Source organism: Drosophila santomea, chromosome 3R, assembly GCF_016746245.2.
Source record: "Drosophila santomea strain STO CAGO 1482 chromosome 3R, Prin_Dsan_1.1, whole genome shotgun sequence".
NCBI classification, from domain to species: domain Eukaryota; kingdom Metazoa; phylum Arthropoda; class Insecta; order Diptera; family Drosophilidae; genus Drosophila; species Drosophila santomea.
The window spans coordinates 6,303,441-6,319,481 of record NC_053019.2 but is presented as its reverse complement, the minus strand read 5'-3'; the positions used below and the strand labels follow the sequence as shown (position 1 = coordinate 6,319,481).

At 42.9% G+C, this 16,041-nt stretch overlaps 1 protein-coding gene across 1 annotated transcript in view; it reads left to right on the top strand.

Moving 5' to 3' along the window:
• The window catches only part of LOC120454500 (insulin-like receptor), a 48,222-nt gene extending 32,181 nt beyond the window's left edge, over positions 1-16,041 (top strand). The window contains exons 4-13 of the mRNA XM_039639852.2: positions 7,842-9,039; positions 9,133-9,708; positions 9,776-9,945; positions 10,005-10,293; positions 10,527-10,889; positions 10,964-11,388; positions 11,491-11,605; positions 11,669-12,322; positions 12,380-12,684; positions 12,759-16,041. Of these exons, the coding sequence (XP_039495786.2) occupies positions 8,046-9,039; positions 9,133-9,708; positions 9,776-9,945; positions 10,005-10,293; positions 10,527-10,889; positions 10,964-11,388; positions 11,491-11,605; positions 11,669-12,322; positions 12,380-12,684; positions 12,759-15,290 (6,423 nt within the window). The 5' untranslated portion in view covers positions 7,842-8,045 and the 3' untranslated portion in view covers positions 15,291-16,041. The remainder of the gene's footprint in view (positions 1-7,841; positions 9,040-9,132; positions 9,709-9,775; positions 9,946-10,004; positions 10,294-10,526; positions 10,890-10,963; positions 11,389-11,490; positions 11,606-11,668; positions 12,323-12,379; positions 12,685-12,758) is intronic.

The following is a 16,041-nucleotide window of genomic DNA, read 5'->3' as shown; positions in this document are numbered from 1 at the left end:
TTGATTCGAACGTGACGGCTTATTGGATTGTCACAAGGCTGTGTGGTACTTTACCGGTCTGCCCATGTGATTGATGACCAAAGTCTGTTTGCTGGGCTCTATCTGCTAGTGAAAGTCACGAGATTTCGTAGCGGGGTAATGGAGGTCTTTTCTGTGATTTAGATTGCTGTCGATGGTCGTGTGAAATGTGCACTTTTGAATAAATCAGCATTAAGTCATATCCCTATAGTAGTGGTCAGTACAAAAAAAACGCCTTGAGTTTCCAAAACTATTCTCAAAACTATTTTTGAAGCGAATTGCTAAATAATTAGGAGTTTGTATCAATGGCAGCCGAAAGCAGTCGGCAATCATAGTCCTCTTTGCTATCGTTATCTTTATCGCTGGCCATCTCCGATTGGCCGTTTCTGACTTGGCTCACGCACCGAGATCGGTATTTTTGGTCTTAATCAGCTGACGTGGTTGTTTTCGCCGAGACTTGTGACTTTAAGATTTCTGATTCGGCTCGCTCCCTCCAGTGGTTTTTTTCGGCATGGTGTGCAAACCAACTATTTCGTACGCTTTGTAGACTGATGGATATAAATTTTTATTTACTTTCGATTAACCGAAATATTTTGTCTTCTTTAGTCAAGATATATTTTTAGTAGATTGAATATATAAGTTAACTGAAAGCCATAGGGATTAAACTGCTTAAACCCCTATTTTCATATGTGATTATTTTTATAGTTAATTACATTTGTCATGACATTCGTTTATTTTTTTGGGCTGATTTTTCGATTATAAATTGTTAGTCGGTTACGATTACTGGAACCTGCGGGTAAAAATGTATACATATGATGTGATTACCAATTACCCATACTTTCGGGGCGATAAAAGTCAGTCATAGCCGAAGCGTGTACGTCATGATCGAGGAATTTCCGTCTCGGCTCCGTCTTATTTTCCCCAAAACCATCTCGACAGCCACTAGTGTGCTTGGAATGCGAAATGCCCCGAAATATAAAAGCCGTTTACTGTGTGTGCTCACTTATCGGGGCTTATTTCATGTAGGGCGCACTGGCATTTCATTATTATTTTACCATTTGCGCAGGTGTCTCTTGTAATGGTTTCTTTTGGATCGGCTCCGATTCGATTGGGTTGGACGGATTTTGGGGCTAGGCCTCAAACGTTAGTGTTGTTACTGTTGTATGCTTCGTTTCGTTACGTTTTATGCTCGCTTTTCAAAGCGGATCTCCCCTTTTTCGTTGCGTTCCTATTTCTTGGTATGTCGGCTTTCCTACATTTTTTGTGTGTTAATTAAAATTTATTGGAATTTTTTTGTGGTGCTTTTGTTTGTTTTCGAATTTTTTACGAGTTTATGAATGAACGTGCAAACAAACAAAAAGCGCGAGACATTTACCAGAGTTTCGAGGGCTTGGGTGGCTTTTTCAGGGGTGTGAGACTGTTTCTGGTTGGCTTGGAACCAGTGTCGTTGAAATGCGCTCAATCAGCAGCAGAAGCATAAATATCAACCGCAACGAAGGCATTCACTACGTAGAAAACACGGAAATACAGAGGAAAATCAATCGGTGACAAGCCAAGCAAGTCAATTGAAATCGAAGTCGTAAATAATTAAAATTAGTTGACTTCAGTATTGGCCGTGTTTTTATGATCGCAATCAATGGGAACTCGTTTTTATGTTTATAACTATTTTAAGTTCCAGCGTGGAATTGTTTTTTTTTCTATAATATTTAGAAAAATGTTTGCATAATTTGAGTTTGCATCTGTAACTTGTATGAATAATACTATTTTGTTATACCCGTTACTCGTAGAGTAAAAGGGTATACTAGATTCGTTGAAAAGTATGTAACAGGCAGAAGGAAGCGTTTCCGACCATATAAAGTATATATATTCTTGATCAGGATCAATAGCCGAGTCGATCTGGCCATGTCCGTCTGTCCGTCCGTCTGTCCGTCTGTCCGTCTGTCCGTCTGTCCGTCTGTCCGTCCGTATGAACGTCGAGATCTCAGGAACTACAAAAGCTAGAAAGTTGAGATTAAGCATACAGACTCCAGAGACATAGACGCAGCGCAAGTTTATTGATTCATGCTGCCACGCCCACTCTAACGCCCACAAACCGCCCAAATCTGCCACGCCCACACTTTTGAAAAATGTTTTGATATTTTTTCATTTTTGTATTAGTCTTGTAAATTTCTATCGATTTGCAAAAAAACTTTTTGCCACGCCCACTCTAACGCCCACAAACCGCCCAAATCTGCCACGCCCACACTTTTGAAAAATGTTTTGATATTTTTTCATTTTTGTATTGGTCTTGTAAATTTCTATCGATTTGCCAAAAAACTTTTTGCCACGCCCACTCTAACGCCCTCAAACCGCCCAAAGCTGCTACGCCCACACTTTTGAAAAATGTTTTGATATTTTTTCATTTTTGTATTAGTCTTGTAAATTTCTATCTATTTGCCAAAAAACTTTTTGCCACGCCCACTCTTACGCCCACAAACCGCCAAAAACTGTCAGTGTTAAAGACTCTCCTTTGCACTTCCACTAGCTGAGTAACGGGTATCAGATAGTCGGGGAACTCGACTATAGCGTTCTCTCTTGTTTTTAATTATTTTGGAGTTATTTTTAATAGAAAAGGCGAAAGTCTCTGTTATCCTTTATCATTTTCAAACGATATCGGATTCGAGCTTTACTTCATTTTTATGTTCCACCCCTCTTATTGTAATTATATATCTCTCTGTAATTTATACACCTACTCATTTCCATAATTAGAAGTGTTTTATAGCCTCATAGCAACCCTACCCGCATGTTTTCACCCTCCGTTTTCAAGCTCCTGTACAGCAGATCTAAAAACATTCTGATGAAAACCTTCGGAAAACTGGCACCGCCTGGTACAACTCCATATAGCGTTTGCTGGAGTCCCGAAGAGAGGCCTATTTTACTTGCTTTACGACGTTAGTTCCTTTGAAATTAGCGGCCATTATTTCGAGACAATTGTTTGTCGTAGAAAGTCTAGATGGGGGAACTGCATACTATGCCCAAACCGTATATAGAAATTACGCAGTCAGGCGTACGAAATACCCCAGAATAAGATTGAAAAATCCCAACTTGTTTGCGAAAACAAACAAGCCGCAGTTATTACAGAATGACTGAATGAGAGTTATATTTTTGCATACAGCTCCAGTATAAGTTATTCATAAAAAACACTCTTGTGTCATATTGGTTCCATTGAACACGTAAGTTGGATTGGAAGCCTGGATCAAATAGATCAAAAAACGTACAGTGCACTTTTCCTCCCCAGTGAGAAAGAATAAGATAATATTACGTGTCTGTTATTATACGTAGTTCGATTTCGCATGGGCACTTAGTATTCTCACCGAAAAAAACAAAATTACTGATGAAATAACTAATTATTATTTCATCACAGCGGGCAAGATTGGCGACACCCACAATTGAATGTTTTAATTGGGCTTAGCTTCGTTCCACACATCTGGGGGCTGGGCAGGCGGCACTAACTATATCTATATGGATAATTATGCCCCCTGTTAGTAGTCGCATTTAAATGTCATATTTGTTATTTGCAAAAGCTTGTGGCTCTCTTTCGCACCCGGCTAGAGGCTGTCTCTTTTTCACACTTGCCGGGAGGGGACAGAGTTATTTATCTCGCGTGAGGCGGCAGCGTCACGTTGCTTATCTGGAACTCGCACCTCGAACACACCGATACTCGCCACAATACACTTTTCGCACTGAAAAGCGACCATGTCAAGCAAAACAACAGGCCCACACCAACGTACTGGGCGATTGTAGAAAGACAACGACTACGAAATAAAAGTATTTAGGTGCTCGAAAGCTTCAGTCACCTTTGCTGGTCCTAAAACGATCGTTGGACAGCAGCAAATTATTGGATCCCAACTCTGAGCATGAGTTGGCAGATCTGGAGATTAGGGGGCGCCACATGTGACCGGTATTGTAAGTCACGATGATGCACGGGTTCGATCTCGACGTCACAGAAGTTTCCAGAACATTAAATAGTTCTTCCGACATTCAAAGGAGACTATTATGAAGTAAAACAGAGTTAAACATGGTAAAGTTAAGGGATTTGAATAATTTGAAGCACTTTGCGTATCGCCAGTGTTAAAAGCTCGCTTAAAAAACCTTTCCAAAATATTCAACAGAATATGCAAGATCGCTGGGGAATAAAAAAAAAAGTCGTTGCTGTGACAAACCGACAAGATTGAGATATTATGAATGGGAGGCGGCGGCGGCACCTGATGATGACGGTGATCACCATCACCAGCGGCCAATCGATATAAAGTTGGAATTTCGGTCGGTCAAATCAGGTTTTCGATCGTTTATATCTCCCAGTGAGTCTGGCGTGATCTTCGCTTATCATAATGCTGCAATAATTTGATTGTTTTCCACTTTTTCGGTTGCTTTGAAACTCGGGAAACAAAAAATCTTAAACCAAAAGTCGTTGGATTTGGAGCATAAGACATAATTCAATAAGCTTGTTTTCTGTTTCTGGTCTCCTTCTCCAGATTCAGATTCTTTTTCTTGTTTGTTGTCTTCTGGAGGCTGTTGTTTTTGTTTGTTATTCTTGGGATTGTTGTCGTTGCTTCTTAACTGGTCTGGCAACTTCGGTCCGGATTGGAATGTTGTTGGCTTTTGGTTTCGGCCGCACAGAGTCTCAGTTTCTCCGATCTCCGATTCTCCTCTTAACATTCTTCTGTCCTCTGTCTTCACTGGCCTTTTATTGCGTCAATGCCGGAGTTAATATTGTTATTGTTATGATTATTATTGTGGTTATTGCCACGCTACTTCGGACTGTCTCTGTTTTTTTGCCAGTGAGTCAGATTAAGAGGTTTAAGGAAAGGCGGCCAAAAAGGCAATACAGTTTTCTTTATTGTTTTCTCTATTCAGATCAACATTTTTACGCTCTCTGCTCATTAAAATGCAGTAAATTCCTATGGGAGTATATATATTTACGACATTCTTATTGTTTTTAAAGCAATAGCGAAATGTTGCAAGCCGTTTAAGTGCATCCATTTCAAGTGTTCACGTCTCAAGCAGTGCAAGTTGTTAAGCAGTTTTGTGGACATTTCGGCAAGCAGTTATACCAAATATTAAGTGCTCCATCAATGATTTTAGAAGAGAATATGTTTGTAATATAATATGTAATAAAATAGTACAGTATATACCAGATTTTTAACAGTTTGCCATGCACTTAAGCCAAACTCTTTAATTCTACCCTGCAAAACTGGATTAACACATTCGCATCTGAAAACAGTTCGTTGTCAAGTAGTCTTGCCATTCGCACTTGAAAATGTGAAACAAAAGCGTCAACAACAATGAATAGTAAAAACAGGGACAAATGACGGTTAGGCGTGCCAAATGCACCTTTACACTTTTTACGAGGCGCGTGCACGGTGGCGCCCGAGGCGCGTTAAACGAAATTAAACAATAAAACGCTCGCCAGCGTCCGGAGCGGAGCGTTTGCTGTTAATTTCCATGTGTGTAAACGAGTGCTGATAAGCCAAGCCAGCCGAGCCAGTTTCGCTTTGGCCTGGCCCTTTCCTTTCCCCTTATCGCGTCATCATCAGCCGCCGTGTTTCCACTTCAGCTTGGCATCTTTAGTTCAAGACCTAAACGTTTTCCAAGTGGGTAAAGTTTTGTGGGTTTATGCGGTTCTACTAAGTGGACTTAGTCATCTTAAACGTAAAATATATATGTATATGTAAATGAATCTATGGTTTAAACTATGTAACTACATATGTACATACATATTTACATATGTAAATTCTTTTATTTATAAATATAACAAACAAAATTGTCGAAGCAATTTAAGCATAAATATATTATTTCTAATGTGTTAATTTGAAGTTATACTATATTACTATTACTATTGTTATTTTCCTACATTCCTTGTGTGTTGTAATTTGTAGGCATATTTGCAAGTCTATTATCTTTATACAATGTATAGCCCATCATCAGGGCCTCCGACCTTTTGGCAATGTTGTGTTGTCCGGAAATGTTGCTCACCGGAACTTTCATCTTTTAGTTAGTTGTTGGGTTGAACTGAAAGATACAACAACAAAAAAACTGTCAGGTTTATCTGGGTCACCCGCACACACATGCACCTGGCGAAAGTTTTAGAGCCACAGTTTGGGAGTCACCGTGGTTGGTGGGCTAAGAGCGAGAAAGATAGCGCTTCTTTATTAAGTTTTGATAACTTCATTCGGTCGAGTCTCTTAACATTATTTGTATGTTTTAGGCCTAACATTTTAAATATATTAGCTAAACATGTATTTTATGTATTTATAGCGCGACATTTGCTGGCCGTTTGTATTATATTTTACTGCGCAATAAAAGCAACAATAAGGACAAAAACAAATCAAGCATAATAAACAAGCAGCATTAGTTGAGAGCACACAAATGTGTGCGTGAGAGAGCGAAATCGGAGAGAAGGCTATTTGATAAATTTTGGCTGTTTTTATTTATTTTTTTTTTCTTTTGGGCGACAAGCTAGAAAAATTTGCAAAACAAGAACAAATTGCGTGTGCGGTTTTTTTTTATTCTTTTGCCTGTGTTTGTGTTGTACATCTACTACGTTTTCAACTACGCAGCTGAAATTCGCACAACAACAACTCGCTCACTTGCGGCTCCCTCTCCGTCTCCGTCTCCCTCTTTCTTTCTCGCATTTCCATTTTTTTCCTTTGCCACGCAGTCGCATTTTCCTTGCCCCAAGTTACGCCCCAAAATTAGTGGGGCAAAAGCAGAAGGAAGGAGCAGAGATAGTAAACACAAGTCTTTTTGCACAAGTCACCCGTTTGAATAGGCGTAGGTTTTGATGAATTACAGCGTAGTAAAAATCGCACACACTTGCAATTACTATTTACCACGCTTACAACGCGACTGCGCTGTCAACGTCAAACGAATGTCGCGCGTCATTCAAAAATTGAAAAAAGAACACTCAACACTCGAAAAAAAAGTGAACGTCAATGCTAAGCTGAAGAATCGCTCTCCATATGCTTGCCATTCTTATTTGTTCTGCTCTTTTGTCTGCTGCATAAAATTATTTATTTTTTTGCTCTGGCTGTTGCTGTTGCTTAGCAAGCTGGGCTCTTTACTCGGCGAGTGCGAGCGAGATGGCTAGAGTGGATCGTTGATTCCCAGCTGTTTAGGGTATTATTTGTTGTTGTTGTTGCTGCTTACATTTTGTATCTTTAAAAGTATTAATTTCCTAATACCAAAATATTTGTACTTGGATTCCCAATTACTTAACAAATTATTCATGTACGATTATTAATTAATTTTATTTCATTATTGACAAAAAAATGTTGACTTGATTTGGAAAAATCCATTTAAACGGGTATTCTCAAAGATAAATATGTAAAATTTAAATTAAATTTATGTACGTATAACAAAGTAGTTAATATTAATGTATCATCTATTTATTTTCATCTATCTATATAACAAAATAATAAATAATGGGTTTTCATAGAACTAAGCAGTAGAACTTTTAGCGAAAAACTGGATGTCCAATAGGTCAAGTCGTGTCCAATTTCCGAATATTCCATCTCGTTTCCGTGCTACGTAAACTGAATACTGTGTAGTATATAGACTAGGTGCAATAATTAGGGATTTGAAATGAAGAGGGTAAAGCGTTAAAATGAAAATCGCTTTGTGCGAAAGAGACGCCAGATGGCAGGTAGTTCAGACACGTGTGCCGAGCACTTGGCGCCCTTTTTCGCATGGAATTACGTAGGTTCTGTTCTGTTCTTCTGAATTGTTTTTTAGCTTGAGAACTGAAAACTAATTTGCACATTCTGCTTACATTCTCGTTACAGTTGCAACGGCGGAGCAAATAGAAGAAAATTGCATTCCAACTGAAGTGAAATATTTGTTGCGCTTTTCCGCTGCAACAGAGTGTGAGAGCGGGACGAAAGATGATTACTTAACGGGGGTGAAAGAGACCCAAAAACCGAAATCAAAACTCGGGGAAAGACGAAAATTTGAGAAAACTATTTCATAAGAAAATAGAAAGACCCAAAATGTTCAATATGCCACGTGGAGTGACAAAAAGTAAATCTAAGCGTGGGAAAATTAAGATGGAAAACGATATGGCAGCAACAACAACGACAACCTGTACGCTTGGACACATTTGTGTTTTGTGCCGGCAAGAAATGTTGCTGGATACATGTTGCTGTCGGCAAGCAGTGGAAGCAGTGGATATCTCCGCAAGCAGCGACGAAACGTACAGCAGCAGCAACAGCAGTATCAACAGCAGCAACAACAGCAGCTGTCAAGCACGCAGTGAAATCAGTTCGAAGCAAGTCTGGTTTCTTAGTCATGACGATATTGTACTGTGCCGCAGACCAAAATTTGAAGAAGTGGAGACGACGGGTAAAAAGAGGGACGTAAAATGCAGTGGCCATCAGTGCAGCAATGAATGCAACGATGGCAGCACGAAAAACAATCGACATCAGCGCGAAAAGTTCAATATCTTCAGCAACTGTCACAATATTTTGCGAACATTGCAGTCGCTGCTGCTGCTCATGTTCAATTGCGGCATTTTCAACAAGCGACGCAGGCGGCAGCATCAGCACAAGCAGCAGAAGCAGCAACAACAGCAGCAGCAGCAAGTCCACGTTAATTACACAAAATTCCTATGGCTGCTTCAAACACTGGCAGCAGCAACCACAAGACTGAGTTTAAGCCCTAAAAACTACAACCACCAACAACTACAGCATCATCAGCTGCCACGTGCCACACCGCAACAAAAGCAACAACATATAGGGGAGCATAAGTGCTCTTACTTCAAGCGCAATTACTATTACACGCCTTGGATAAGCATTCTGTTCTGCATCCTACTGGCCAACACATTGGCCATCCAAGCGGTCGTGCTGCCAGGACATCCGCAGCACCTGCTGCACAATGATATAGCTGATGGAATGGATAAGAACGCGCTTGCGCTGACGGATACACATTCGCGATGGCCAAGGAGCGAATCAACCCAAACAATGCGACTGTCACAAAATGTAAAACGTATGTATTACCTAAAATCTACATTTATAGTTAAAGGAACAGGCTTATACAATAAGAGAGCATGCACTAATAGCTTTTCCATTACCCTTATAGCTTGCAAATCCATGGACATCAGGAACATGGTGGCGCACTTCAATCAGCTGGAGAACTGCACGGTCATCGAGGGCTTCCTGCTGATCGACTTGATAAACGACGCAAGCCCCCTGAACAGGACCTTTCCCAAGCTGACCGAGGTCACCGATTATATTATAATCTACAGAGTGACCGGACTGCACTCACTGTCAAAGATCTTTCCCAATCTAAGCGTCATCAGGGGGAACAAGCTGTTCGACGGATACGCGTTGGTCGTCTATTCGAATTTCGACCTCATGGATTTGGGACTTCACAAGCTGCGATCCATAACCAGGGGCGGTGTGCGCATTGAGAAGAATCATAAGCTGTGCTATGATAGGACCATCGATTGGCTGGAAATTCTGGCGGAAAACGAAACCCAGTTGGTGGTGCTGACGGAGAACGGCAAGGAGAAAGAGTGTAGGCTTTCCAAGTGTCCGGGGGAGATCAAAATCGAAGAGGGGCACGATTCCGCGGCCATTGAGGGAGAGCTTAGCACCAGTTGTCAGCTGCACAATAACAGGCGCCTGTGCTGGAATAGCAAACTATGCCAGACAAGTGAGTTGCCCGGAAAAGCCAGACCTTTTTCTTACTAATATTTGCATTTCTATCCTCGTTCCTCCAGAGTGCCCCGAAAAGTGCAGAAACAACTGCATCGATGATCACACCTGTTGCAGTCAGGACTGCTTGGGTGGATGCGTCATCGATAAGAATGGGAATGAGAGTTGCATTTCCTGTCGAAACGTGTCTTTCAATAACATCTGCATGGACACCTGTCCGAATGGCTATTATCAGGTAGAAACTGATTCAATTTAACTGTACAGCAAGTAGCTAACTTTCATACTCTTTCGCAGTTCGACAGCCGCTGCGTTACGGCGAGCGAGTGCACTACACTAACAAAGTTTGAAACCAACAATGTGTATTCCGGTATTCCCTATAACGGCCAATGTATCACCCACTGTCCAACGGGGTACCAGAAGTCGGAGAATAAGCGCATGTGCGAACCTTGTCCGGGCGGCAAGTGTGACAAGGAGTGCTCCTCCGGTCTTATCGACAGTTTAGAGCGTGCTCGGGAGTTCCACGGATGCACCATTATAACCGGAACCGAGCCCCTTACTATCAGCATCAAACGTGAAAGCGGTGGTAAGTGGTTGCTGCTGATTACGTTATGTATGACTGTCCTGTATTCCCGCTTGACTATCGACTTTTTCAAAAGTCGTAGGACTCAACTTTATTAAAACGAGCAAATATTGTTGAAGTAGACATTATAGTTATTGTTAAGTTTTTACAGTTATTGTTAATTACTATGAGAATCCATTAGTAACATTGACAAAAAGTTATCGCCTTCGTTATAATAAAACTGCTTTTTTCTTTAGCTCACGTCATGGATGAATTAAAATATGGCCTGGCGGCCGTTCATAAAATTCAGTCGTCCCTAATGGTTCACTTGACCTACGGATTGAAGTCCCTAAAATTCTTTCAGTCTCTAACTGAAATTAGCGGCGACCCACCAATGGACGCGGATAAATATGCTTTGTATGTGCTGGATAATCGCGATTTGGATGAGCTCTGGGCACCCAACCAAACGGTGTTCATTAGGAAGGGCGGTGTCTTCTTTCATTTCAACCCAAAACTGTGTGTGTCCACTATCAACCAGTTGCTACCCATGCTGGCCTCCAGTCCAAAGTTCTTTGAAAAGTCAGATGTGGGCGCCGACTCAAACGGAAACCGCGGATCTTGTTAGTAGTTTCTATTGAATTTTTCAGTATAATTCAATATTTTGGCATTACTGACCCGAATAATAAATTTCCAGGTGGAACAGCCGTTCTCAACGTCACATTACAATCAGTGGGAGCAAACTCCGCCATGCTGAACGTCACGACAAAAGTCGAAATAGGAGAGCCCCAAAAGCCGAGCAACGCGACCATTGTTTTCAAGGACCCGCGCGCCTTCATCGGTTTTGTTTTTTATCTTATGATCGATCCGTACGGGAACTCAACTAAAAGCAGCGACGATCCATGCGATGATCGCTGGAAGGTCAGCTCTCCCGACAAGGGGGGGATCATGGTGTTCAGCAATTTGATTCCGTACACTAATTACTCCTACTACGTCCGAACCATGGCTATATCCTCGGAATTGACAAACGCGGAGAGTGACGTAAAAAACTTTAGGACCAATCCCGGACGACCATCAAAGGTGACCGAGGTGGTAGCAACCGCCATCTCAGACTCGAAAATTGTGAGTATGGCGTTGTGCAATTGGTCCCTTTAGAATTTGAAAGGATTTTTAGATGTGACGAAATTGTTGATCTTAACTGATACCCTCTATTTGTATTTTCAGAACGTAACTTGGAGCTACCTAGATAAGCCATATGGCGTGCTAACGCGCTTTTTTCTAAAAGCTAAACTGATAAATCGGCCTACCCGAAACAATAACCGGGATTACTGTACTGAACGTAAGCAATAAAATAGCCTCGTTTTATCCATTGTTAACTTATTTAAATAATGCATCGGTGCAGCTCTCGTTAAGGCCATGGAAAATGACCTGCCAGCCACAACGCCCACCAAGAAAACACCGGATCCGTCAGCAGGTGACTGTAAGTGCGTGGAGGGCTCGAAGAAAACTAGCAGCCAGGAATACGATGATCGTAAAGTTCAAGCGGGCATGGAGTTTGAGAACGCATTGCAAAACTTTATATTCGTTCCAAACATACGGAAAAGCAAGAATGGATCAACTGACAAATCAGACGGAGCGGAAGATGCAGCTCTCGATTCCAATGCTATTCCAAATGGAGGAGCTACTAACCCCTCCCGTCGAAGGCGAGACCTTGCGCTCGAGCCAGAGCTGGACGATGTGGAAGGCAGTGTACTTCTTCGCCATGTGCGCTCTATCACAGACGATACCGATGCCTTTTTCGAAAAGGACGACGAAAATACCTATAAGGATGAAGAACTCTTGTCCTCCAACAGACAATTCTATGAGGTGTTTGCTAAGGAATTGCCGCCAAATCAAACACATTTTGTCTTTGAAAAACTGCGCCACTTCACCCGCTACGCTATCTTCGTGGTGGCCTGTAGAGAAGAAATCCCCAGCGAAAAATTAAGGGATAACACTTTTAAGAAGTCGCTTTGCAGCGATTACGACACCGTTTTTCAAACTACTAAGAGAAAGAGTAGGTGGACAGGAGAACGTGTTTATCTTTATTACTAACGGTTTCATTTGCTTATAGAATTTGCCGACCTGGTCATGGATTTAAAGGTAGATTTAGAACACGCCAACAATACCGAGTCCCCTGTACGGGTTCGCTGGACGCCACCAGTAGATCCCAACGGTGAAATTGTCACCTACGAAGTGGTCTACAAGCTGCTCAAGCCCGACCAACTGGAAGAAGGAAAGTGCATCCCGGCTGCTGACTTCAACCAGACCGCCGGCTATTTAATAAAGCTCAACGAGGGCCCGTACAGTTTTAGGGTGCGAGCCAACTCAATAGCGGGATACGGCGATTTCACGAAAGTCGAACATATAAAAGTGGAGGTATGTTGAATAATTTTTATCTTCTTACGCCTATAATTTTAAAACAATTGTTGTTTTTATTGTTTATCAAACAGCCTCCGCCGAGCTACGCTAAGGTCTTCTTCTGGCTACTGGGAATCGGCCTTTCGGTGCTGATTGTATCCTTGTTCGGATATGTCTGTTACCTGCATAAGAGGAAGGTTCCCTCTAATGACCTCCATATGAACACAGAAGTGAATCCGTTCTATGCGAGCATGCAATACATCCCAGACGATTGGGAAGTGCTGAGAGAGAACATCATCCAGTTGTCTCCCCTAGGCCAGGGATCCTTTGGCATGGTGTATGAGGGAATCCTGAAATCCTTCCCACCCAGTGGCTTGGACCGCGAGTGCGCCATTAAGACTGTCAACGAAAATGCTACTGATCGCGAGCGAACTAATTTCCTAAGCGAGGCGAGTGTTATGAAGGAGTTCGATACGTATCATGTTGTTAGACTGCTCGGAGTATGCTCCAGGGGCCAGCCGGCTCTGGTGGTCATGGAGCTTATGAAGAAGGGTGACCTTAAGTCCTATTTGCGTGCCCATCGTCCGGAGGAGCGGGATGAGGCCATGATAACGTATCTTAATCGTATTGGAGTGACTGGAAATGTGCAGCCTCCCACTTATGGAAGGATCTACCAGATGGCCATTGAGATTGCGGATGGCATGGCATATTTGGCCGCCAAGAAGTTCGTCCATCGTGATCTTGCAGCTCGCAATTGTATGGTAGCTGATGATTTGACGGTGAAGATCGGTGACTTTGGCATGACTCGCGATATCTATGAAACGGATTACTATCGGAAGGGAACCAAAGGGCTACTGCCAGTTCGCTGGATGCCACCAGAGAGCTTGCGAGATGGCGTTTACTCTAGTGCCAGTGATGTATTCAGCTTTGGAGTGGTTCTCTGGGAAATGGCCACCTTAGCGGCTCAGCCATACCAAGGTCTTTCCAACGAGCAAGTCCTGCGTTACGTCATCGATGGCGGAGTTATGGAGAGGCCGGAAAATTGCCCAGAATTTCTTCATAAACTAATGCAAAGGTGCTGGCATCATAGGTCTTCGGCCAGACCCAGTTTTCTGGATATCATAGCGTATCTCGAATCACAATGTCCCAATTCGAAATTTAAGGATGTATCCTTTTATCACTCAGATGCGGGTCTGCAGCATCGGGAAAAGGAGCGCAAGGAGCGCAATCAGCTAGATACATTTGCGGCAGTCCCCTTGGACCAGGATCTGCAGGACCGGGAACAGCAGGAGGATGCTACCACACCTTTGCGAATGGGTGATTATCAGCCGAACTCATCCTTAGACCAACCGCCCGAGAGCCCCATCGCCATGGTTGATGATCAGGGTACTCACTTGCCATTTAGTCTGCCGTCGGGATTCATTGCGAGCAGTACTCCTGATGGGCAAACTGCAATGCCAACTGCATTCCAGAATATTCCAGCAACGCAAGGTGATATTTCGGCGGCATACGTTCTCCCTGATACAGACGCTTTGGATGGCGACAGGGGATATGAGATCTACGACCCTAGTCCGAAATGCGCGGAGCTGCCAACGAGCAGAAGTGGCAGTACTGGAGGCGGTGGAAAACTTAGCGGAGAACAACATTTGCTACCAAGAAGGGGTCGGCAGCCCGCCATCATGAGCAGCTCGATGCCAGATGATGTCATAGGTGGATCTTCACTGCAACCCTCAACGGCATCAGCAGCAAGCTCTAATGCCAGTTCTCACACCGGACGTCAAAGTCTGAAGAAAACAGTGGCGGATACGGTTCGCAATAAGGCCAATTTTATTAACCGCCACCTATTTAACCACAAGCGAACGGGCAGCAATACCAGCCACAAGAGCAATGCCTCCAATGCTCCGAGTACCAGCAGTAACACCAACTTGACAAGTCACCCGGTGGCCATGGGCAATCTTGGAACTATCGAAAGTGGAGGCAGTGGTTCGGCTGGCAGTTATACTGGCACACCCCGCTTCTACACCCCAACAGCCACTCCTGGTGGAGGTAGCGGTATGGCCATTAGCGACAATCCTAACTATCGACTATTAGACGAATCAATAGCCAGCGAACAGGCGACCATTCTTACCACTAGCAGCCCCAATCCGAACTACGAGATGATGCGCCCAACAGGCAGTCTGGTCAGTCTGACATATCCGAACTATATACCCAGGAATGAGGCTCCTGTGCAGATGGCAGGTGTGACTATTAGCCATAATCCGAACTACCAGCCCATGCAGGCGCCGTTGAATGCACGCCAAAGCCAAAGTAGCTCCGACGAGGACAACGAGCAGGAGGAGGACGACGAGGACGAGGATGACGACGTGGACGACGAGCATGTGGAGCACATCAAGATGGAGCGCATGCCATTGAGTCGGCCCAGGCAAAGAGCGTTGCCCAGCAAGACGCAGCCGCCTCGCAGTCGAAGCGTCAGCCAAACGAGAAAATCTCCTACGAATCCCAATTCAGGAGTCGGAGCTACAGGAGCCGGAAACCGATCCAACTTGCTAAAAGAGAACTGGCTGCGCCCGGCGAGTACGCCAAGGCCCCCACCTCCAAATGGATTCATCGGAAGGGAGGCGTAATCGTTAAGACCGGTATTTCAGTAGACCCACATGTAAATAGATGAGAAGCAGCATGGAAATAGATAGAGCAGCAAGCCTTGTCCGCAAGCAAAGCTTCTTTGAATTTGACTCTTCTCTATGCCTGCTAACTACGGTGGAGGAGATGTAGGTCCAAAGATATTTGTATTTAAATATGACTGGCTAGCAATCTTTTGTAACTTTTTAGCGATGAAGCTTCGAACAAAGAGTTTAATCTTTATTTAATATTTATTAGAAAATTAAAAACTTTGTGTCAGTCTTCGTAAAAGAACACACTTGTCCCTGACGCGATGACGAAGACTCTTCTTGGTGTCGAACCAAAATTGTACATTTTATATTCATAGAGCTTATTTTGAATTCTCAATTATTCTCACTTTTGTCGACGATAATGCCAACGACTATATGGAGTCCATATGGAAACGATGGCTTCATTTGCTAAGAACGAGCCAAAAAGATTGCTATCCGCCTCCACGATTCTTTGTTCAAGTCATCGAACCACCCTAACCGCGCATGTATAATACCAATAGTTTCGATTAAGCCTATTTATGTTTACGTATTCGTTTAGTATTTACTCTAAATTTTTTGTTTGTTAAAATTAATGCACTAGAGCCGTTAACGCAATATAAAACGAGAGCAGAGAACGATAGTGAAAGCAAAAACAGAAGAAAACGAGAAAACAAGAAAACAAGAAAACAAATAAAAGCAAAACAAGTCCTACATGCAAATAACAAAA